Source organism: Tachypleus tridentatus, chromosome 5 (genome assembly GCF_004210375.1).
Source record: "Tachypleus tridentatus isolate NWPU-2018 chromosome 5, ASM421037v1, whole genome shotgun sequence".
Lineage (NCBI taxonomy): Eukaryota > Metazoa > Arthropoda > Merostomata > Xiphosura > Limulidae > Tachypleus > Tachypleus tridentatus.
In genome coordinates, this window is record NC_134829.1 from 14,097,551 (window position 1) to 14,122,525 (window position 24,975).

At 32.8% G+C, this 24,975-nt stretch overlaps 1 protein-coding gene across 9 annotated transcripts in view; it reads left to right on the forward strand.

Annotated features, from left to right (window-relative positions):
- LOC143250568 (uncharacterized) overlaps positions 1 to 24,975 on the forward strand; it is a 140,533-nt gene that overhangs the window by 87,009 nt on the left and 28,549 nt on the right. For 8 of the 9 annotated variants that reach the window (XM_076501323.1, XM_076501324.1, XM_076501322.1 and 5 more), the window contains 5 exons: positions 4,662 to 4,739; positions 11,740 to 11,938; positions 13,136 to 13,214; positions 16,898 to 16,994; positions 17,528 to 17,739. In XM_076501323.1, the coding sequence (XP_076357438.1) occupies positions 4,662 to 4,739; positions 11,740 to 11,938; positions 13,136 to 13,214; positions 16,898 to 16,994; positions 17,528 to 17,739 (665 nt within the window). Of the gene's footprint in view, positions 1 to 4,661; positions 4,740 to 5,489; positions 5,639 to 11,739; positions 11,939 to 13,135; positions 13,215 to 16,897; positions 16,995 to 17,527; positions 17,740 to 24,975 lie in introns of those variants that run through there. The other variant, XM_076501328.1, reaches the window with a different exon arrangement.

Genomic DNA, 24,975 nt, shown 5'->3' on the forward strand with positions numbered 1-24,975 from the left:
GTTCATGATGATAACAGTGTCTCAGCTATCTGTAACATATCCTGTAATGTATAAAACAGAACAGTTCATGATGATAACAGTGTCTCAGCTATCTGTAACATATCCTGTAATGTATAAAACAGAACAGTTCATGATGACAGCAGTGTCTCAGCTATCTGTAACATATCCTGTAATGTATAAAACAGAACAGTTCATGATGATAACAGTGTCTCAGCTATCTGTAACATATCCTGTAATGTATAAAACAGAACAGTTCATGATGATAACAGTGTCTCAGCTATCTGTAACATATCCTGTAATGTATAAAACAGAACAGTTCATGATGATAACAGTGTCTCAGCTATCTGTAACATATCCTGTAATGTATAAAACAGAACAGTTCATGATGATAACAGTGTCTCAGCTATCTGTAACATATCCTGTAATGTATAAAACAGAACAGTTCATGATGATAACAGTGTCTCAGCTATCTGTAACATATCCTGTAATGTATAAAACAGAACAGTTCATGATGATAACAGTGTCTCAGCTATCTGTAACATATCCTGTAATGTATAAAACAGAACAGTTCATGATGATAACAGTGTCTCAGCTATCTGTAACATATCCTGTAATGTATAAAACAGAACAGTTCATGATGATAACAGTGTCTCAGCTATCTGTAACATATCCTGTAATGTATAAAACAGAACAGTTCATGATGATAACAGTGTCTCAGCTATCTGTAACATATCCTGTAATGTATAAAACAGAACAGTTCATGATGATAACAGTGTCTCAGCTATCTGTAACATATCCTGTAATGTATAAAACAGAACAGTTCATGATGATGACAGTGTCTCAGCTATCTGTAACATATCCTGTAATGTATAAAACAGAACAGTTCATGATGATAACAGTGTCTCAGCTATCTGTAACATATCCTGTAATGTATAAAACAGAACAGTTCATGATGATAACAGTGTCTCTGCTATCTGTAACATATCCTCTAATGTAAAAAACAGAACAATTCATGATGATAACAGTGTCTCAGCTATCTGTAACATATCCTGTAATGTAAAAACAGAACAGTTCATGATGATAACAGTGTCTCAGCTATCTGTAACATATCCTGTAATGTATAAAACAGAACAGTTTATGATGACAGCAGTGTCTTAGCTATCTAACATATCCTGTAATGTATAAAACAGAACAGTTCATGATGATAACAGTCTCAGCTATCTGTAACATATCTTGTAATGTATAAAACAGAACAGTTCATGATGACAGCAGTGTCTTAGCTATCTGTAACATATCCTGTAATGTATAAAACAGAACAGTTCATGATGATAACAGTGTCTCAGCTATCTGAAACATATCCTGTACTGTATAAAACAGAACAGTTCATGATGATAACAGTGTCTCAGCTATCTGTAACATATTCTGTAATGTATAAAACTCAACAGTTCATGATGACAGCAGTGTCTCACCTATCTGTAACATATCCTGTAATGTATAAAACAGAACAGTTCATGATGATAACAATGTCTCAGCTATTTCTAACATATCCTGTAATGTATAAAACAGAACAGTTCATGATGATAACAGTGTCTCATTCATCTGTAACATGTCCTGTAATGTATAAAAGAGAACAGTTCATGATGACAGCAGTGTCTCACTTATCTGTAACATATCCTGTAATGTATAATACAGAACAGTTCATGATAAGTGTCTCAGCTATCTGTAACATGTCCTGTAATGTATAAAACAGAACAGTTCATGATGATAACAGTGTCTCAGCTATCTGTAACATATCCTGTAATGTATAAAACAGAACAGTTCATGATGATAACAGTGTCTCAGCTATCTGTAACATATCCTGTAATGTATAAAACAGAACAGTTCATGATGATGACAGTGTCTCAGCTATCTGTAACATGTCCTGTAATGTATAAAACAGAACAGTTCATGATGATAACAGTGTCTCAGCTATCTGTAACATATCCTGTAATGTATAAAACAGAACAGTTCATGATGACAGCAGTGTCTCACCTATCTGTAACATATCCTGTAATGTATAAAACAGAACAGTTCATGATGATAACAATGTCTCAGCTATTTCTAACATATCCTGTAATGTATAAAACAGAACAGTTCATGATGATAACAGTGTCTCATTCATCTGTAACATGTCCTGTAATGTATAAAACAGAACAGTTCATGATGATAACAGTGTCTCAGCTATCTGTAACATATCCTGTAATGTATAAAACAGAACAGTTCATGATGATGACAGTGTCTCAGCTATCTGTAACATGTCCTGTAATGTATAAAACTCAACAGTTCATGATGATAACAGTGTTTCAGCTATCTGTAACATATCCTGTAATGTATAAAACAGAACAGTTCATGATGATAACAGTGTCTCAGCTATCTGAAACATATCCTGTAATGTATAAAACAGAACAGTTGATGATGAAAACAGTGTCTCAGCTATCTGTATCATATCCTGTAATGTGTAAAATAGAACTGTTCATGATGATAACAGTGTCTCACATTGCTATTAATGTCATTCCTGAGACAGAAGAAAGTTATTCTTGATGATAGTGTTTCACCTAGCTGTAACATTATGTAATGCATAGGATGAAGTTATTTTTTGTGAGTATGTTTTCTCATCTATATCTAACATGTTGAACAGTTTTTAGAAAAAGATTTTGTTAATTATATGAGTGATTCATATAATTAAAACATAATATGCAATCATTAGAATAGTTATTCCTGTTTAATTTTGAGCTGGGTGATTAGTGGAATTTAATACTTGGATGTTAATGGTCAATAAACACTATATTTGATTATTTGATCATGTTTCTGTCATTTATCAATTTTATTGCCATTTGGATTCATCAGTCATTTTACATGGCACTACTCAATGTAATCAGTTCTTATATGTAATCAAGTTAATTACCTAGCTCTAATAATAGCAGTTTCACTTAGATAAAGCATGTTGTGATTTTCCATGTTTTATAGGAACGTATTGTTTATTCAACTTAGCAGCCACTTTGTGTTAGAGCATGTATATTCCTCCATGTAACTAGAATGTATAATTCTTACCAACACTTATTTTAACTCAGGCCTCGACATATAGTTTAAAAACTTAGAAGCCAGGTCTCATACAGAAAATTTGTGGAATGTATTTTGAGTTGTCTGTGTGATTGTGATACGAGATTTACAGTTTTACATAAAAACAAAGGGTTCATTATTAAACTTTATTACATAACATGTATTAAAATTTGATATGAGCAACTATTAAAATATTAGACGAAATAACTATAATTTAAGTGGATCCTTGCAATGAATAAAAGTAAAATAAAAATAATTGTTTAATGTGAATTGTTTTGTCATGTAGCTCAGAATAACAATTTACAATCTTATGCTTACACTTTTTTAATATTTTGACTAAATGTATTTTAAATTCTGTCCAGATGAATATACACAACAGTGAGCATAGTCTTAAGAAGGTTGGATTGCAGTATATACCAGTTTTAAACCTATTTCATTTATTATGTATCAGAGTAATAAAGAATAACAAACAATGTGTGTGTGTGTGTGTATTTCATTCCAGACTCAACTGTAAATTTTATGGTTGAGGCTTACTGCTCAAATTTGTAAAACATTCACTGTCTAGTTGTGAGAAATTTCAATGTTACTGTGTATTTTTGCTTGTTTATAATCTGTAGTCAATCTCTATGTTCTTTGAAGGGAAACTTTGAAGCTTTTGGTTTGCAATTGTCACAGAGTATGTGGTGTATCCTTTTGTTATATAATGGTTGATTGGCTGCCAAGTAATTATTCAGCCTATCAATAGATTACTGCTCTTTGTATGCTTGATCTTTGATCCAGCCAGTGACATTTGTGTTTTGAATGTGTCTGAGCGGTCACTATAAATGAAATTGACAAAGGTATTAAAAGCAGGTGAAACTGGAATTTCCTAGATACAGAAATTATTTTGTGTTGTTGTTGGAATATGTATTCAGAAGCTGCACAGTATAATAATAATATACTGCCTTCTCTGTGAGACTGATTTAAAATATGACTGTCAAGGAAAATAAGCTGTAGATATTTAGTTCAAAACACATAAACATAAGAGTGAGGTTGAAAAGCTCAAAATCAGTGTGAATAATTACAAATTCTCAGTTAGTGTATGCATTTATTTAATTTTATCTGCTGTATTATTGATATTAAAGTACATGTACCTCTCAGAAGTAACTTAAAATACATCATTTTAATTTCTAAAGGGAAAAGTAATCTAATGTGAAAGGGGATTCCCTCTCATGCTTGCCACATACTGTTTTAAACATTGTTGTTAAACTGGACCACTCTTTTATATGATTAATATGACTTTGTGAGTAATTGTGTCTTTCTATTGGTGATTGTTATAGCTGCTTATTTTATGGTAGTCAGTCTAGCTTGGGATGAGGCTCAAATATGAATATATATGAGTGTAACAGCCGTAAACTTGATTTTGAAACTAAGCTTAGGAAATTAAGTGATATTGTTTCTCTTTAAGCTAATTTTTTTCTTACCAAACTAAAACAAAGAATGTATTATAGCCATTTCTAAAAGAAGATACAATTATTACAGTAAAAGTTGCAAAAAAGATAATAAAATTAACTTTCATCTAGTCAACAGAACGAAAACACAAAACTTCATCTAGGAGTCAGTCCGCTGGGCCAGCTTATGGACGATTTAATCCACATCCTGTGAGTTTTAACTGTTAATTTATACTTTTCTCTTTTTTAAATTTTGCATCCACCAATTAGCTAGTAGGTTTTTATGTATATAATTGTAAGAGTAATATCAAATAACACATTTAAAGATTTTAACATTTTTATTATGTTTAGTGAAATATAGCTTCTCGGGTAACTATAAAAATAATATGTATTTTCCATATGTATTAAAAGTTATGGGGCTGGTGATAAGTCATAAAAAACACTTTCATGTTATAAAACATAAATTATGCAACATTATTCTGCATTTTTAAAATGAAGCTTTATTTTTTTAAGTTGTTAGGAACCATGTTTTTGATAAATATGAACACCATCACAACTGGTGAGCACCTTTCAAATGTTGAGTGTACATCTATGTCATGATTCAAAATTTCAGTATAGCTAATAATTGTAACTGTTTCAACTGTTTTTAATTCAAAAACATTTTAAGTCCTTTTTGTTATTTTGTAATGTTTACTTGGTACAAATCACAGAGGAAAATGGAAAAAGAATTATTCAAATTTAAATTTCTGTTCAACTGCAATTCTCTGCTTGTAAACAGTGCACTTATTAAATTTTTTTTGTAGTTTTATGTCTGTTCAAAAATATTTACTAAAAATTATAATTATTTGAGAAAATAACCAGCAGTGTCTTGTGTCTTTTTCTGATTTTTCTTTGAAATGTACTAAAAGCCAGAATTCTGGCTGGAATCTGTTCAGGAAATCTCTCCCAAAAGATGGTGCAAGACCCCTATCAATAGTTTACTACTGTATGACAATAAGAACTCTGGTTAAGACAAATGTGGTGATGTGCCTTGTGGTATGAAGACATAATCCTTACAGCTAAACAGTGGGGGGCCTTACTGGACACTGTAATTATCAATGTTGCCTCAGGTATTTGTATGAAATAATGTTCCATACCACCAACTGTTAAAATAAAAACAGAAACATAGTAGTATTAGCTTATGTAACATATATATAAAGTATTAAATACATTATTAACATTAGGTGGAAAGGAATTTAAGTAATATCTTGGAGAAACATCAATTTTCAAAATATTCTAATTGATTTCAGTAAGGTCTTTGTGAAATAATGCATTGAGTGTAATCTGAAATAACTTCCTTTGCTTCAACATTTGATATTTCTTTGAGGTCCAGCTTGTAGATAATGAGGGCTATGTTATAAAAAAGGTTTTTACAAGGGAAACATGTAGTTATAAAGTAAAAAATATGTTTTATATGCATAATACAAGAGGTTCTCCTTTATATTATGTTGAATTTTAGTAATAGTGTAATACAAACATTTTAAAAACCAAAAAGAAACATGTCCATAACAAAAGAGCTGTTAGCATTGGTACACAGGGTTTGTGCCCTGATTCTACTTGAAAATGCCATGAATCTTCAGCTGGTGTCTTGAAGCATTAGAATGCAAACCCATGCTCAATAGTATACTGAAATACTGAAAAATTCAGATGCCCAAGCCTCAGTTCTTTTAAACATTTAACAATGCCTCTGCATAATACTGCTTTAGAATATTCTGTACAAGTTTTGTATAATAAAATCTAAGGCAACCTATATTTTGCCACGTTAATTTTATTTTAAGGTCTTGCTTTTATATGGTAACACTTAGTAATAATATAAAACAAAAACGTTACAAAAAATAAATTCATCCCTAACACTTCTTTACATTATAATTTATAAGATACATAAAATTCATAATGACTTCCTATACTTTACCATCTGCATTTTATTTTGAGATTTGGCTTCTAGAGAAGGAAATATATATTTATATGTAGTGAGAAAGTGTTTTAAATGACACAAGTTAAATAATTTGATTGCATTACATTACATATTGCTGTTACATAATCTGAACCTCTGTAGTCATTCATCACTTATCTTGGTATCCAAGTGTGTCCATTGTGGAACCTGAAAATAAGATTAAAGAAAGGCCAGAAATTGTGCATAATATTTGTAGGTTGATAATGTCAGTCTTATCACTGACAGTAAGCTATGAAGATTATCACATTATATCTGTTAGCAAGTGTTATATATATGTTGTTGTTTTTTATTAATTATGACCATTTGAAATGTAAAAGCAATTGCATAATTAAGTTATTCTACATTGTTTACATATATATATATATATATATATATTCATACCCTATTTTCATTTTTTATTTTTTCATCTTTTTATGTTTTTTTTCTTATTTTAACTTGAGAGAGCAGTCATCTTCCCATAAGTGTTTGCAGGCAATGATGAGAGATGTAGACATGGGACATTGTGGACTTGAGCACCCACATTGACTCTCCTAATTTTTAATTTTCTTATGTGAGACTAACAAATTGGAGGTTAAGACTGATAGATGGTCCACTGCAATGGGGGTCCTACGTCTTCAGCCACCTTCAAAACCTAGGATACATTTTATAATCCCACATTGTAGCTTGTACCCTAGGATCCTTTTTTATAAATATGCAGCATATTTTATTTCATGTTAATGTGTTTTGGTTTATGGCTGAAAAAAATTTATGGTTATGATGTATATATATTCAAAAATTATAAACATCTCAGCTATAAACAGATATATTTTAAAGTTTAAGTATAATTAGTATTATTTAACTTCTCTGTGTTTCTGTGTAATTTTGCTAATTAAAACAGATTAAACTTATGCAATTTCATACTGTCTTTTTATGTACAAAATGAAGTGTATTTAATATATTTTACAGTGCCAAAATCCATGGTTTGATTTAAAGTGCAAACACCCATTGTGCAGCTTTGTGCTAAAACAACAAGAGCAATTTAATACATTTATTTACAAATAAATAAATATAAAAATAACTTACTATACTACTTATGGAAACCTCACTTACAAATTATTGTTATTGAGCATTGATAATAATTGTATAGTTTTATAACTATTGTCTTTGTCGTCTTGAATGAGGGTGTTGGTACTACTTTTTCCATCAGATGTGATTTCATTCATAAAGATTAATTCTTTATTGTCAGTCTATACTTTTTAAAGGAAATTTACTGGAATTGTTAAGACCACCATCATTACCACTCTTCTCCTGAACAGATGGAAACGTTACTAACCTATTTATTATTACTATACAATTGGCATAACTAAATTTTAAAACTTGCCGTAAAAGATTCTTGTGGGTTATTCAAATGTAAAAGTCTAAAATACGAATTACAGATACATAGTCACTCTGTAATGAAAGCACTCAGTGGTTTTCGCAAGTAGAGTGGACCTAATAAACAGGAATGTCATCATCTCTTACGTAAGGAAACTTATGGTAACTTATCAAGTGTTTAGTGAGTGCAGAAAAACAGGCATTAACCATAAACAAGAGTCTAAATCTTTTTAGCTTTTTCCATGTTGCCATGTTTTTACCCAATGTAACACAGGAGATGTCACTGAGAGATGTTGACAACGCTAATGCTTGAACACAAATGACTAAATTTCATTACGTGTTTACTGATTAAAGCTTCGTTTTAGTATGGTTTTAAACTTTTGACCAGCTGGTATTTAGGGTAATTTCATAGTGTTTACATTTTCCCTATTAAATACTCAAAAGTTTTTTATTTTTATTTTCCCTTTTCTTATTTTCATCTTTTGAAGCTCTACTGAAACAAGTGGTTGAGTCTAAAAATGCAAAATGTATATTTTTTCTTTATGTTCATTGGTCTTAAGATTTTGGCCAGCAGTGCATGATAAGGGTAAATCTTTTAAAAAATTAAATATTTAAATAAACAATATTTGGTGAGCTTAAAGTATTTTGTAACTGACATTCTGAAATTGTATTTTGTTAACAAGACTGCGATATTAGGTCATGTGTACATTTGGGCTTATTGGACTAGTTAACTGCTTGGATAGGCAGAGTAAATCACCAACAACATTTTTAAATAAATTAAAATGTGTTTAAAACTTATTATTTACATTAAAATAAACTTTTCAAAGAATTTTAAGAAAAGTTGATTTGTTTATAATTTTAAAATGACAAACATTTATTTTTATTGTGCAACAACAAGCTTGTAGCCAGTTCTGGAAGTGGAGGGTTCTTTTTTGTCCAAAGCGGAACTTGTTTCATGTGTACCTTTAGTGTCCAGGGGCAGATGGGAAAAAAATCTGAAATATGTAACGATTTGTTTATGTTACTGCAAATAAATGCTTCTTGTAAATTTCTTCTAAGTTATTTCTGCATGTATTTTTAGTATTACAAAAGCAATTATATTATGAGAGGCCATTATCAAAGAAAGGAAAACAATTATTATCGTGGGCTATGGGTTTGACACCAATGATTGTAATCACAGTTTGGTATTTTTTGAATCAAATCAGCAATAAAATTTACACTTTTATAAAATAAAAACTTTATATAAAATTTTTCAAGAATCTAGGAAAACATAAAAATTAGTAATTAAACTACAACAGGTGTAAACATTTATAATTGCTTTACATAAATTTATTGCAATGAATATGCAATAGTTTTGAATTTTTGGAACTGCAACTTCATACAAACATTAAGTATGAAAAATATAAGGTATTTTGCTTTCAGGAGCTATATACTCTATAAAAAGTTTATTTAAAGTTTCAAACTATTTCATCCAGTAGTTTCTTTTGCAATGCAGTAAAGTAAACTGTACAATGTTTGTCAAACAAAGTGTAATGGGCATTTTACAGTTAGATATAGGTATGTGTTGTCATACAAGAAAACATATAGACTAAATAAAATTTTGAAAAATGAAGGTTTTATTGACCAACAAGTTTTCCAATTTTTTGTAAAATTTTTGTTAGGTAGAATTGCAATAGTAAACTGAAAAATATGTTTAAAAATTATAGAATGCAATTGTGTGGAAAAACTGGGAGATAAACAAGATTTTTTAATATGTGCAACAATATAAGAGTGGTTTCAGTAATAATATGAGTGTGACTCTTTGCTTTGCTGGTTGGCATGGTGATGTATGTATGTATGCTAGCTGACTTACCCTATTGGTAAGTCAAAATATTATTATGTTTAATAAAAATTATTTAGCTTTGAAAACTGGCAAATAGAGCTGGGCAATTAATCATTGTTAGTAATTGATTATTCAATAGCGTCATTAACTGATTACATCTGATTAGTCAATTAGTACAGTGTTTCTCAAACTGTGTTGTGTTCAAGGCAACAAAACAAATAAATCATGGGTGCTGCTAGCCAGTTGCTTTACTTCTAGCCACCAGTTTAAAAAGAAAAAAAATGACAGTAGATCATCCAATTGCCTCATCTTTAGTAATCACTTCAAAAATGGAAAATAATAAAAAGATTGGTAGCTGGTGCTGCTAGCCAGTTGCCTTTTCTCTATCCAACAGTTCAAAATCAGTGACAGAAGTAGATTAGTCTTAGTAACTTTAGTATAACAAAGTTGCAGAGAGCAAGTTTGTTGGTAATAGGAATCAAACTTAAACCTTCAAATCACAAGGTCCCCTCCCCAAGTGATCAAAGCTGAACAAAGTTGAAGTAAAAACAAACAAGCAAGGCTAAAATTAAGAAGAGCACAGGTTGCCAATTATGTAGTAGTTTTGTGCTTGACAACAAATGAATATGATGACAATATTTTGATTACTTGGATAGTTGGAATAATCAAAAATAGTAATGCTTGGAAAAAGTAATTTTTATAAATTAATTATTTTATGTGATAGCAATCAGTTTAATCCCTGTTCATAGATAATTGATTAATGTTTTATTGTTGGATAAGTTTTTAACTCTGGTCAAGGCATACTATTTGAGAGAAAGATGCAAGACTTTATAACTTGTTATAAAAGTGACACTAGGAAAAGCTGAATTATAGTTTAGGGACTGTGAGTGCTTTGTTTGGTTAATGTAGTTACATAGAATTTAACAGTTTATGTAATTTTATTTTCTCTTCAATAAGTAGTTGTTGATAGATCAGGTGGTACTGTTATTGCTAGAACATCTTGAGCAGTCATTATTGCTTTTTTTTTAATGTAATAAAATTTTAATTATTTAGTCTTGGTGTTGTTCAAATTCTGTTAAAATAATTAACTTAGATCCTTGAATATGACTATTTGGTGCTGAAAAGCCATGGCATTTCTTACCATTAGTCTGTGGAACCCATTGCAAAAAATCTGTGGGAAGTTTAGAAGACTTGGAAACAAACTAGATCAGAAACATATTTTATAGTTTCATTAGACAGTGTTTCTGTTCCTAAAAATGTGTTAAGTTATATATATGTGTGAAAGCTATGGAAATATTCTTTTGTAAGATATCGTATAAGCTTAGTTAGATTTCGTGAGTAACGTGATGGCAAAATGCTCTGATGATTCTTGTACTAATATGTTGAATATTGTTATATTTACCATAGTCAAAAAACATAACTAAGTATAACAACCTATTTCTTTGAAAAGAAACTATACTTATTAGACAGAAATTTATCTAAACTAAATATATTGTTACTTCACCTAACATAGGTAGTGGGTGATATCATAAGTCACTGATAAATCTTTACTAGTTTTTCCATATTAAATTTTGCCTGTCCACATACAGGCATGCTAGATAGAAAGAATTTGGGTGCCACAAGATATAATGAATCTGTTTTGAACTTGCCTACAGACAGCTATGTCAGATAAAAAGAAATGGGTGTTACAAGGTATAACAAATCTGTTGTTTTGGGCTTGTCTGCAGATAGCTGTACCAGACAAGAAAAATCTTTGTTACAAAATGTACCTGGTGTTGTTTGTTTTCTTTTTTGACTTACTTGCTGACAGCTGTACCAGAAAAGATATTTTATGTCTATTCAAAATTACACAAATTTGTTATCATTCTTTTTCTACTTGTGAAAATATAGCCTGCTAGTTGGACATTCTTTTGTAAGCTTTTCTTGTTTTAGTCTCTGTGTAGGAAAATTACCAAAATAGTTATTTAACACAGAATTCTATGATACGTATCATAAAGTATTTAATCAAATGAAAACATGTAGCGAAGTGCATTTTCTAACAGCTGATGATTCAAAGTTATCCCCCACCTCGTCCCCGGATGAATCCCATTATCAGGGAAGAAGAAAAAGGTGTCTTCACTGAGTATAGATCACAGTTTACTTGGCCTCGTGGACAAGCTGTTTCAATGGTTCCAGTAGCCCGAAGATTCGTTTCTACTGGCTTGACTCCTGCCCAGCCATCAAAAAGAACACAAGATGAGTGTTAGTTTTAATGCTTGTATATATGCATGAATTTCTCTAGTTAGTAAATTTGACAAAAATTAAATGGATACTTCAGGATATGGAGTTTGTTTTAGTACTTCAACAGTAACAATCCAAATGATGACATATGAGAAAAAAATACTTGAGTAACTAAAGAACTGAAAGAGAAAGTGTAAAATAGGAAACTAAAAAAAATTCATGTGTACCTTTCTGTACTCTACTAGTTAGGAATGTTTCACTTTTAGACAAAATACCTGTTTCAACTATATTCACTAAATTTTATAGATCATAAGCCAATAAAATAATAAATCATATTTCATACAGAAAAATTTATAATGGAAATAGTGATTGTGGGACTAAGACTTGAATTCAGGGCCTTTGGTTAAAAGGGTCTGTGCTATTAACACTAAGTTGTCTAAAGAGTTCAAATCCCTATTTACACGTAAGGCATTTATTCTATGACTATCATTTTTTTCAATTATTTGTTTTTTGAAAAGTTTGCATTAAAAAGTGTCCTTTGATTAATTTCTAACAGGATTTAAAATAATAGTAATGAAATAAATGCAAGTTTATGATAGACTTCATATAATGTGGTTGGGTGATGGTAAATGAACCCACTAATTGTCATATCCCATTGACATAACATACTATGATTATCAATTTTAGAGCTGGGTGATTAATTCAATTAATTGATTTAATCTGTTACCTATGAGCATTGTTTAGTGTCACACAAAATAATCTGTTAATAAAAATTAGTGTTCCCAATTATTCTCACTACTCAAGTAGTTGAAATATTGCCATTATTATTGTTTTCAGTTGATTTAAATTTTTCAGTTTGGACTATTAATATTTCCCGTTATTTATTTATTTTTTCAAGTATCCAAGTCTCACATTAAAAGAATCAATTAGTTGAATATAACTGGTTAAAGAGCCCAGCAGTTTGATTATTAATTTCCATTAATGTGACTGTCTTATACTAATAAAAAACCTTATGTATGAAGAGAGAAATAGGATTATTAGTACACTTGGATAGCTCAGTGGTAGAGCATTGATCCTGTTAGCCAAAGACTCTGGATTCAAGTGTTTCTAACATTTTCTATTCACGTTTTAATGCTTTTGTGTAAAATGTATATGTTAGAACATCTTTTCAGTGGTTTATAATGGGATTTAAAAGACATAAAAGGTTTTATACTGTAGCTGTATCTAGAACCAGTTTGAAATATCAAGTTCCATCAGTGAAGACACAACCAGAACAGCAAGACACAGTTGTGATTAGGTAATTAGTTATTTTGTTAGTCTCCTTTGTGTTAAACAAAACATCTAGTTCTATCAGTCTTTCAGAATTGGGACAAAATTAACAGTAATGATATATATAGTCTTCATCTTTTAATTTTTTTTAACATCTGATCTTATTAAACAGTCTTAAGCAGTGGAAGGGACAACTGTGAGCAGATAATTAGGGCCTTTTAAATTTGTTTCTTACATGTAATCAGTCCTTATCCTTTAAAAATTTATAACATCCCATCCTATGAGACATAACCAGAACAGCAGGACACAGCTGTGATTAGGAGGTTAATATTTATATTTCAAACATTCATGCCATTTAGTACCATGAGACAGTCATCACTAAAAATACAGGACACATCTGTGGTATGTTTAATGAGGCTTTCCTAATATCTTTCTGATAAGAATGTATAATATCCAGTCTAAAACAGGACTCGAAATTAGTGAAATGCTAGTGGGCTTGTAAAAAATGTCTGCTTGGTAGCTTGTGTGGTTGTTTGAAATCAAAAGTAATTAAAAGTGTAACTACATAAACTGATCTAAGGATTTCTGAAATGAGCAGAGCTTGTGACAAACCATGAATGGACCTTCCACAAACATTGGCATGAATACCCATGTATTCAAAACCAAAGTACATTCATATGAAGAATGCCATCACTTTGTCAAATATTCATACGTTTATGGCAGTGTTGTGGAATTGATATATAAAATTTAATATACAAAATTTGAAATAGAGAGTGATTATATGAATTTTTATAAAGATAATTAGTTTTAAATCAGAATGCTACTTTTTTAACTTTTTATATATGACATCAAGGCTCATACATTTCAAAGATGTATGTACAAGTTTTTTTTTTGTCAGTAACACTTTCCAAAAACAGTCAAGTAAAAATAACAAACATGTATTTTATTTGGAGAATATACCTTACTGAATGTTAGGGCAAATGCTTTTCAATCCAACTTTTCAAACTGTTTTACCAATTATGTCAGAATTGGAAAATCATCAATTGTCAATAATTATTGAGCACAATCACTCCAGTTCCAATTGCCAGTGTAGTATTGTTGATAGCTTAACCTTAAAAATTGTAATAACTACAGAGAATGTACCTTGATGCTTTATTAAATTTGAAATGGTTGAAGTTACCAATAAATGTACCACACACACACAACGAAAATTACAATCTCTTTTCTGTTTTCTATTTGACGAGTGAAGAATAAAAATGGGGACTGTTTCATAAATTTGTGAGATACAAACAAATTGTTTGGGTTCATTGCCTAAATTCATCATTAACTTAAGTTCAAAGACTTTTGCCATCAGTCTACACATTTTGAAGTAAACTACCTTCTGAACTAAATGAAGTATTCCAAACAAAGGTCAAAGAAGTAACAATATTAGAAAGTTTTTGCTCATAAAGAGAATAATCTTCAAACCAGTTGCCAAAAGAGTTTTTTTTTTTTAAATTGGTTTTATTTAAAATGCTTCTAATTATATCTTTATTGTGTACATAATAATCAACTTTCCATCCTTGTAAAAAAAAAAGAATAATAAGAAGAATTGAGAACTTTAAATGCATTTATGATAAAAAATGACCCAGATCGTGGCGGTGGAATTACTTAAAATGTATCACCTCCTCTCTATAGATATGCTTTCATCGAACATGTTTCACATCTTAGCACTTACTACAGTGTGTCACTCTTGACAGTTGTCTAAAATCGTGGAATGTTAGCTTTTACTGTCAGTAAACATTGTATATGCTCTTCTGTTAGTTACAGCTGCAACAGGCAGTCTGTTACAACAGTTGCCTACCTTCTTGATTTTTATTTTTCAACCATTTGCTTTCTACTAGAAAAACCTAAAATATCTAGTTTTTCTCATTCAAAATCAACCAATCAGTAATCACTTGTGTTGAGCCACAAATAACTTTAAGATAATCTATTGGAGTTGTGCATATTCATAAATAAGACCTATCAAATGATGAAATGGAATATTTCATAGTTGTTCAGTAAGTTGGATATTTTTGTTAAAATTTGTATATGCTTATTTACCGCTTCCAACCTATAGTTACATCACTGACAGTAACATGCAATTCAAACAATGGGCAGAACTCTTCCTATTGGAAAGTAAGGGAATGTTCCAAATTTCCAATTGCTGTATTGTCATGTACTATCCTCAAGCATTGCACTAATGCATAATGATTCATGAAAAAAAGTTTTTTTGTTTTGTAATTTTATCAAGGGTCTATTATATAACATTTTTCATTTGGAAGCTGTTATTGACTTATTTCTTAAAAACATGGACACATGCACTAAATAAACTTTAATAAGAGCCTCAATTGTAATGAAACTGTTAGGAACTTCCACTTCTGATGTTGAAAAATCTTGCAAAGTTTAATCTAAATCAGACTTAAACTGTGTAGGAGTTTTGCAAGCAGACAAACATTAGTGTGTGTGTGTGTTTATGTATTTTCATTTTAATGTATTTAACAGGTGCAATTAAATCAGTGATTTTTCTGATAACCTGCATCAAAGGGTACATTTTACTTTTTTCTGAAATATTGTAAATCTTTTCTTGTTATGTTGTTCTCACTCTTAATAAGCACATGACTTTTCATTTTGAGTATCCTTGATGTAATGCATTAAAGGTATCACCCTACTGAAAGTTTTCCATTATCCTATCTGCCTCTTGGAAATGAGAACCAGACTTTCTAGTTGACAATCATGCTATAACTTTCTTTTGCTTTGCTTATGAATTCTGAAGTCAATTTTAACTTTGATGTTCACACTTTAGTTAATACAGAAAAGTCTACAGCTATTTCAAATGTTTTGAAGGCTTTTCTCAACACATTCTTCTAGCATGCAGGGATATCCTGTGAGTGCTCTGTCAGCTCTCCTTGATTAACATGTTGGGGCTTTTAGTATTGAATCATCTGTTGATGTTCCACTCGGGGCTTTCAAGGCTGGTCTTTTACACTAAATTCCTCCAGATGAATCAATTTCAGTGGTTATCACTATCATTTTGTAATCTGGTGAAGTAATTCTTGATCCTATTGTCTATTGTTGTTATGATTTACGTATATACTTTTCCATGTCTTGTAGCTTAACATTTGGTGATCTGAGTGTCTTTCATCATGACACTTTTATTCCCTTCTCAGAACTTTGATTTCAAAATTTTATAAAGATGTTGGTTTCATTTGAAATTTACATTTTTTGAGTTAATGCTAATTTCTAGTACATAATTACCCCTAAAATATCTAGCATGTGTGTTTATGCATAAGAACATTTAGAAACAAATGTCACTTAGTTACCAACAGAAAGAACAATTCAACAAGAAGCTTTTAATATTTCGGTAGTAGTTACACACTTGAAATTATTTTACTTCAACAAATTTAAAAAATTAGTTTGTACAAGTAAGTTTATTTGTATAGTCTTCATTGCATACCACTTGTCTGTAACTTATTATGAAAGTTTTATCTTCTAAGTTCACAGTGTATCTACATTTCTTTTTTATTATCATTTCTAAGGTTTTGATTTGTAAGTTGAATGAGTGTGGTCTATAGGTCTGTAATGATAGATTTGCTAAAAAAAATGAATTCATAAATTAATGTATCTTAGAACTCAATGTGCATACTTTTTTGATCAAAGCTGTTTTAAATTAATGTTTGTTTTCAAAAATAGAAGAGGTTCCAAGAAAACAGAATACAAAGCAAAGTATCGACCATTTTCTGCTTACCAGTACATAGATGGAAGTTGGAGAAAGTCTCCCAAACAAAAGGTACCATTAAAAATTGGACAGGAGAATTAATTTGGCAGTTAAATGCATAAACTTTGAGCATTCTAAGTACTTATTTTAGTTGAACATAAACAACTCACTTGATTTGCTGTAAAACTACCAGCTGTCCATATATTTTTTATCTCTTCTTTTCTTCCACTAAATTTGGTGACAAATTAAAATTGCAACAGCTTTGTATTGTTGAAATTTATTTTAAAGAAAATATTGAAATGAGAATACAAATTATTGAATAATTTTACTGAAGCCTTCCATTTATTAATTATTTACATTTTAAGCTGCAGTATTTCCAGATGTTTATTTCTAATGTAATAAAAAGAATGGTCAATTTTTGTTGATATGTTACCTATTTCACACAGTATAAAACATTTTGACATTTTTCTGAAGTGTTTAAAATCATGTTTATTTGCTTTAAAGTATATGACATTGTTAGTTCTCATGTTTTATATTCTAGCTTCTGTTAAACTGTTCAGATTATCTTACTGTGTGTATGCATTGTAATAAACTTCATTAACTAGGAAGGTGACACTCGACATTCTTCTGGTGAAACTGCTTGGTATAATGAAGTTACAGAGAGATTGAAGAAAGCTGATGAGTATCGTCAACGTTCAAATGGTACTCCTTTATACGGAGACAAAACTTCTGCTGTAGACAGTCAGCATGGGGATGTTGGGAGCCAAGAAAAACAAGAAGGATTAACCCCATTTCTAGCATATGGAGGTAGCCTTAGGTAAAAAAGGATGAATTATGTGTAAATTAAACCAATTCTGCAACTAAACTTAAACCATCAAAAATTATTAACTGGTTTAAATTTTTTTTCTTTATCTTGTTAGCAAATTAATAATTGAAAGTATTGTATTTTTTCATTTGTGTTCATTGTTAACTGCTTAACTGTACCAACAAGTCTTTCTATGGTTATGCGTTAAAAGCCATGTCATTGCATTTGTAGACTCTTATTCAAAAATTTAGTGAACTACTATTTTCTGAATGTATGTCAATAAGTATGATATCAAATTGTGGATTATAATTTACATTTTAGTATTATACGTTATTACAATTAAACGTAAATGTTAAAAAAAATCCTAAATATAAATTTTTGTGTGCCAAACACAAAGTTTATAATTTCTTATGAATTACATACTTAAATTACCAATATTGTTGTGTTAAAATGTGAGAATCTCTTATCTTTTATATTTTCAGAAATATTAATATATTTATCAAATCAACCAAAGTGACCCTGCCCTTCTCATTCATTTATGAAAATACTTCCTTACCTACATCAGCCTCTCCCAGTAACATGTATGTAACCAGCTGAAAACTCAGAATAATCTTGTAGTGGATTTCTTAACCTCTGTGAAGTATTTGTGTGTGAAATCTTTTCTTTTCATGCTATATTTCAAATAAGATATTTCTGAGCTTGGAAAATTGTACTTTTTTAGACCCAAATACAGTGTAGTTATTCTAGAATTCTGAATGTTTCTAATCTTCATATATTCAATTGCCAGGACCTCGGCCTTGAAGATGCTGGACCCCATTCATCATCAGGGGACTTTGGCTCTAAACTGGGGCTTTCCACACCTCCCCAGTTCAGAGATTATGCACAAAGTCTCATGCACCTTCTCTGCACCTTTGCTGTTTGCAACTGTCTTTACTGCATGCTTTAAAACTTTGTTCCTTACCAAAGCATCCCACTTGGGGTTATGTTTTTTTTCCTTGGTGGGCCATGCTTTTTCAGAACAGAGTATCTGCCATTGCTCATTTTGGCTTTTGTATCCAGGTGCAGTTGGATGAATTGGGTCTGTCCTTGGATAACATTGCTGCATCCACTGGTCAACCCATCCCACCATGGCTTCTTATAGTTCCCAAATGTGACCTATCTTTAAGTCATCTGAGAAAAGCAGACACTTCCAATTGGAAATACTGTCTGTTATTTGCTGAACATCTTTCGAACCATCCTTTGATTCCTATTTGTACAGAAATCTGGTGACTCTATGGGCTCTGCCATGGTTTGTTGTGAATTGGTGGTTGCTTGTAGAATCCTCTTTACAGCTTCTGTGTTCACTGCTGAACTGTATGCCATTTTTTTTGTCCTGGATCACATAGAAGCTAAGCAGTACTCAAATTGCACTATTTTTACTGACTCGCTTAGTTCTCTACTGGCCCTGGAATTGCTTCATGTTAGTTCTCACCCTGTTCTTGCTGATGTTCAAAACCGACTGCCCCATTTCTTTTTAACATCTACTTCTATACAGTTGTTGTGGAAACCGGGCCATGTTGGTATTTGTGGGAATTGGCTTGCTGACACCACAGCAAAATCTGTCTGCTCGGTCACTATCACTGCTGTGCCTGTTCCATACATGGACTATGGTCCTGTATTCAAGGCTCAGCTATGTGCAAGTTGGCAATTGACTTGGAGTGAGCAACGTGAAAACAAGCTTTTCCAAATAAAACCCTCTATTGGACTTTTGCCATGTTGTTTCCATAAGGATTGGAAAGAGGAAGTTGTTCTGATTAGACTTTGGGGAGGTGCTGATATTGATAGGAGGGATCATTCTGTAGAGTGTATGGTCTCTGATCACACCTTTCTCCTATTCAGTACTGGTTCTTCTACTTATTTCCATTCACCTAATCAATCCTTTACTGCTATTGATCTCTCAGTTTGCTTCCTTTCATTATTCTCTCATTTTTCATGGAGGGTTGACAATAATCCATGAGGCAGTGATCATTTTCCTGTAATCTTGAGAGAGACTGGCCGTGGTTGATGCCACTTGATCCTCGTGCCCTTGTGGAAGCTGGATCAGGCAAGCTGGCCCTCTTTCACTGCTCTCACAGAACTTGATCCTGCCATCATCTGTAACCATCAATAGACGACTGTATGGCAAGAGTAACTGAATGTATTATACAAGCAGCTGCTTAATGTATTCCTAAAACCTCAACATGTTTTTTACTATATCCTCATCCATGGTGGAATCCTGTGTGCCATATGGCACAGAAGGTTGAAAAACGGGCCTGGGATACTTTCCATAGATATCCCACACTCTCGAACCGCATCGCTTTCCAGCGGGCCCGTGCACATGCTTGGTGGGTTAGACATCAAAGCCATAAGGAATCTTAGATTAAGTTCACAACCAGAATATCTTCTGCCGCCAGTTCCAAAATTACATGTGACAAGATTTGAAAGGTCAGTGGGTGCAATATAGTTCTGTTCCCTCTCAGTCTAGCTCTCTGATGTCCAGGAAGTAGCTGATACCTGGAGCATTGTTGATACTCTGAATGAAAGCTTTTGCTGTGTTTCTAGAACTTCTGCTTCTTCTTCTACCTTCTTAGCCATCAAGAATTGGGCAGAGCAATTACCTCTTTCCTTTCGAAAGTCTCTATGACTATAATTGTCCCTTTACACTGGTGGAACTCAGACTGGCCCTTCGTCAGTCTGGCAGTGCATTGGTTGGACCTGATGATATACACAATGACATGGTGCACCGTCTATCTCCTGCTTCTCTTGCTATTCTTCTGATTGTTTTTATCCAGATCTGGCAGGAGAATGTTTTTCCTGATGCCTGGTGCCAGGCTATTGTCTTACCTTTCTCTAAGCTTGGGAAGGGTCCCATGATTCCTTCCAACTATCGTCCAATTGCATTGACGAGCTGTCTCTGTAAGATATTAGAGAGGATGGTTAATGCTCATCTTGTTTGGTTTCTCAAATCAAACAACCACCTCTCGCCCACCCAATATGGGTTCCAAAATCAGAGCTCCGCCATGGACCACCTGATTCGACTTGAAACATCAATCAGAGAAGCCTTTCTGAAATGACAACATCTTGTATCAATATTCTTTGACATTGAGAAGGCTTATGATACATCCTGGGTGTATGGCATTTTGTGAGACTTCCTCCATATATATGGGTTATGTGGCCATTTGCCCATTTTTATTAAAATTTTTTTAATGGACAGGAGATTCCAAGTTCGTGTGGGTTCAACACTTTTCCGTTCTTTTCTACAGGAACTTGGAGTCCCTCAGGGCTGTGTTCTGAGTGTCACACTTTTCAGTATAAAAATTAATGCCATCACTGAACAACTCCCTCTCACTTTTGCAAACAGGCTCTATGTTGACGACTTCAACACCTTGTCAGTCATTGAACATGAGGTATATTGAGCAACAGCTACAGACTACCCTCAATCGTTTACTGAAGTGAACCACAGCAAACGGCTTTAACTTCTCTCTCTATAAATCCATTTGCATGCACTTTTGCTACCAATGGGGTATTAACCCTGATTCTGAACTTTGTATCGGTAAAGTTGTGCTGCCTGTGGTCCCTGAGACAAAGTTCTTGGGGCTTATTTTTGACCGTAAGCTGACCTTTATGCCACATATCAAGCAGCTATGGGTCAAATGTACAAGAGCACTGAACATCCTCCGTGTCCTCTCTTCCACCACTTGGGAGCAGATTGATATTCTATGCTAAAGATATATCGTGCTCTTATTCGATTGAAACTCGACTATGGATCAGTGGTCTGTGGCTCTGCCAGACTGTTGGTCATCAACAAGAACTTCGGCCCTGCACTGGGGCTTTCTGTACTTCTCCAGTTCAGAGCTTATACATAGTCTCATGAACCTTCTTTGCACCTCTGCTGTTTGCAACTGTCTTTACTCTATGCTTCAAAACTTCATTCCTTACCAAAGCATCCCACCTGGGGTTGTGTTTTCCTTCCTCAGTGGCTACGCTTTTTCAGAACAGACAATCTGCTATTCCTCCTTTTGGCCTATGTATCCAGGCACAGTCGGATGAATTGAGTCTGTCCTTGGATAACATTGCTGTATCCATTGGTCAGCCCATCCCACCATCTTTAAGTCATCTCAGAAAAGTAGACACTCTTGATTGAAAATGCTGTGTGCTATTTGCTGAACATCTTTCAAACCACCCTTCCATTTCTATTTATACAGATGGTTCAAAATCAGGTGACTGTGTGGGCTCTGCTATGGTTTGTTGTGGTTCGGTGGTTGCATGCAGAATCCCCTCTACAGCTTCTATGTTCACTGCTGAACTGTATGCCATTTCTCTTGCCCTGGATCCCATAGAAGCTAAGCAGTACTCAAACTGCACTATTTATACCAACTCGCTTAGTTCTCTACTGGCCCTAGAATTGCTTCACGTTGGTTCACACCCTGTTCTCGCCGATATTAAAAACCAACTAGCTCATTTCTCTTTAACATCTACTTCTATCCAGTTTTTCTGGATACCAGGCCACATTGGTATTTGCGGGAATAAGCTTGCCAACACCTCAGCTATGTCTATCTGCTCTGGTACTGTTACTGCTGTGTCTGTCCTATACATGGACTATGGTCCTGTATTCAAGGCTCAGCTCCCTGCCAGTTGGCAGTCGAATTGGAGTGAGCAATGCAAAAACGAAACTAAAACCTTGTATTGGACTTTAGCCGTCTTGCTTCCGTAAGGTTCGGAAAGAGGAAGTTGTTCTAACTAGACTACTCATTGGTCATAGTTTTTTAACTCATTGTTTTCTTTCATCTGGAACTGATGCACCAGTGTGTAGTCTGTGTAATACTCAGATCACAATAAGCCATATTTTAGTTTCTTGTCGTCGTTATGACTCTTAACAATGGCACCATTTTAAACATGTTTAGTCCCATTGTTTGTTCATAATGTTAGACAGTGTTATTGGTGATGGTGATGCTGTCCGCCTTGGTATGTTTTTAGTTTTTTAAAGGTCGTTAATGTTTTCAATACCATTTAAGTTTTTTAATTTATACATTACACCTTATTAGAAATTAGAAACTGGCCGTAACAATAAATAACTCGAAACCAGGACTAGAAAGGCCAATTTCAGGTGACTAATGCTACTGTTTGAACTATCCGTTTGAACTACTCGTTAGTCATACTGGCAAGTTATTATTATAATTTTGCTACACGTTTTTTAAAACCTTATTATTACTTTCATTTTTGAAAATGGCCATAACGTCAAGTAATTCGGAATCATGACTGGAAAGGCCAACTTCAGGTGACTGAGGGTGGTTTTTGTACTTACCTGTTAGTCTTTCTGGCGAGTTATGATAATTACAGTTACGCATCAGAAAGTTATTTACAACTTGAATTACTGTAGTTTTTCTCTTAACATTGTAGACTAGATGTAAACATTGGTTCTATGCTATTTATGTTTTTTTTAAGCTTTGTTTTATTTTACCTTAATTTCCTTTTATGAATTTTACTAAATTTACTTTTAACTTTTTACCAGATGTTTGGCACAGATAGCCTAGCTGCTTTGTGCTTTGAAACACTAAATCAACCAACCAACCAACCCTTTTAAGAATCAAAGTACATCTAGTTTGATTTGAAATTAGAAAATAGCCGTAACATAAAATAACTTGAAACCAGGACTGGAAAGGCCAACTTCAGGTGACTAACTGTGGTTTTTGAACTACCCGTTAGTCTTTCTGGTGAGTTATAATATTTAAAATTTTGCTACAAGTCTTTGAAAACTTGTATTACTTTACTTTTTGAAAATGGCCATAATGTCAAATAACTCAAAACCAGGACCGGAAAGGCCAACTTCAGGTGACAAACTGTGGTTTTTGAACTACTCGTTAGTCATCCTGGTGAGTTATAATAATTAAAATTTTGCTACAAGTCTTTGAAAACTTGTATTACTTTACTTTCTGAAAATGGCCATAATGTCAAATAACTCGAAACCATGACTGGAAATGCCAAACTTCAGGTAATTAACCCTGATTTTTGAACTTACCTGTTAGTCATCCTGGTGAGTTATGAAAATTACAATTATGCTACAGAAAGTCCTTTACAACTTGTATTATTGTAGTTTTTTTCTTACCACTGTAGACCTGATGTGAAAATTGGATTTAATGTTATTTATGTTTTTAATTCAAAAATTAAACTTTTTGTTTTACCTTAATTTACTTTTATGAATTTTACTTTAATTTTAACTTTTTGCTAGATGTTTGGCACAGATAGCCTTGTTGCTTTGTGCCAAAAACCACCAAACCAACCAATCTTATATTCAAATAATGCAAACAATCAAAAGAAATTACTTATTATTTATTGAAAGTTAAACCATACTTGTGAGATACACTACATGGCCAAAAGTGTGTGGAAACCCCTTCTTACTAGTAAATTCAGCTATTTCAGCTACACCCATTGCTAATAGGTCCGTAAAATCAAGCATGCAGCTATGCAATCTCCATAGACAAACATTGACAGTAGAATGTGTCATATTGAAGAGCTCAGTGATTTTCAACATGGCACTGACATCTGATGCAACCTTTCCAACAAGTCAGTTCTTCAAAAATCTGCCTTGCTAAAGCTGCTATGGTCAACTGTAAGTGTTATTATTTTGAAGTGGAAATCTCTAGGAGCAACAAAAGCTCATCCAGAAAGTGGAAGGTTACATAAGCTCACAGAACGGGACCTCTGAGTGCTGAAGTGCGTAGCCGGTACAAATCATCTGTCCACAGTTGTAGTACTCAATACTGAGTTCCAAACCACCTCTGGAAGCAACGTCAACAAAAGAACTGTTCGTTGGGAGCTTCGTGCAATGGGTTTCCATGGCCAAGCAGCTGCTCACAAGCCTAAGATCATCATGTGCAATGCCAAGCATCAGCTAAATTTGTTTAAAGCACAGTGCCATTGGACTCTGGAGCAGTGGTAATGCATTTTGTGGAGTGATGAATTATGCTTTACTATCTGGCAGTCCGACGGACACAAATCTGGGTTTGGCGGATGCCAGGAGGACGCTACCTGCCTGAATGCATAGTGCTAACTGTAATGTTTTGTGGAGGAGGAATAATGGTCTGGGGCTTTTTTTTCATGGTTTGGGCTAGGCTCTTTAGTTCCAGTGAGAGTAATCTTAATGCTACAGCATACAATGACATTCTAGAGAATAGTGTGCTTCCAATTTTGTGGTAACAGTTTGGGAAAGGTCTTTTTTGTTTTAGCGTG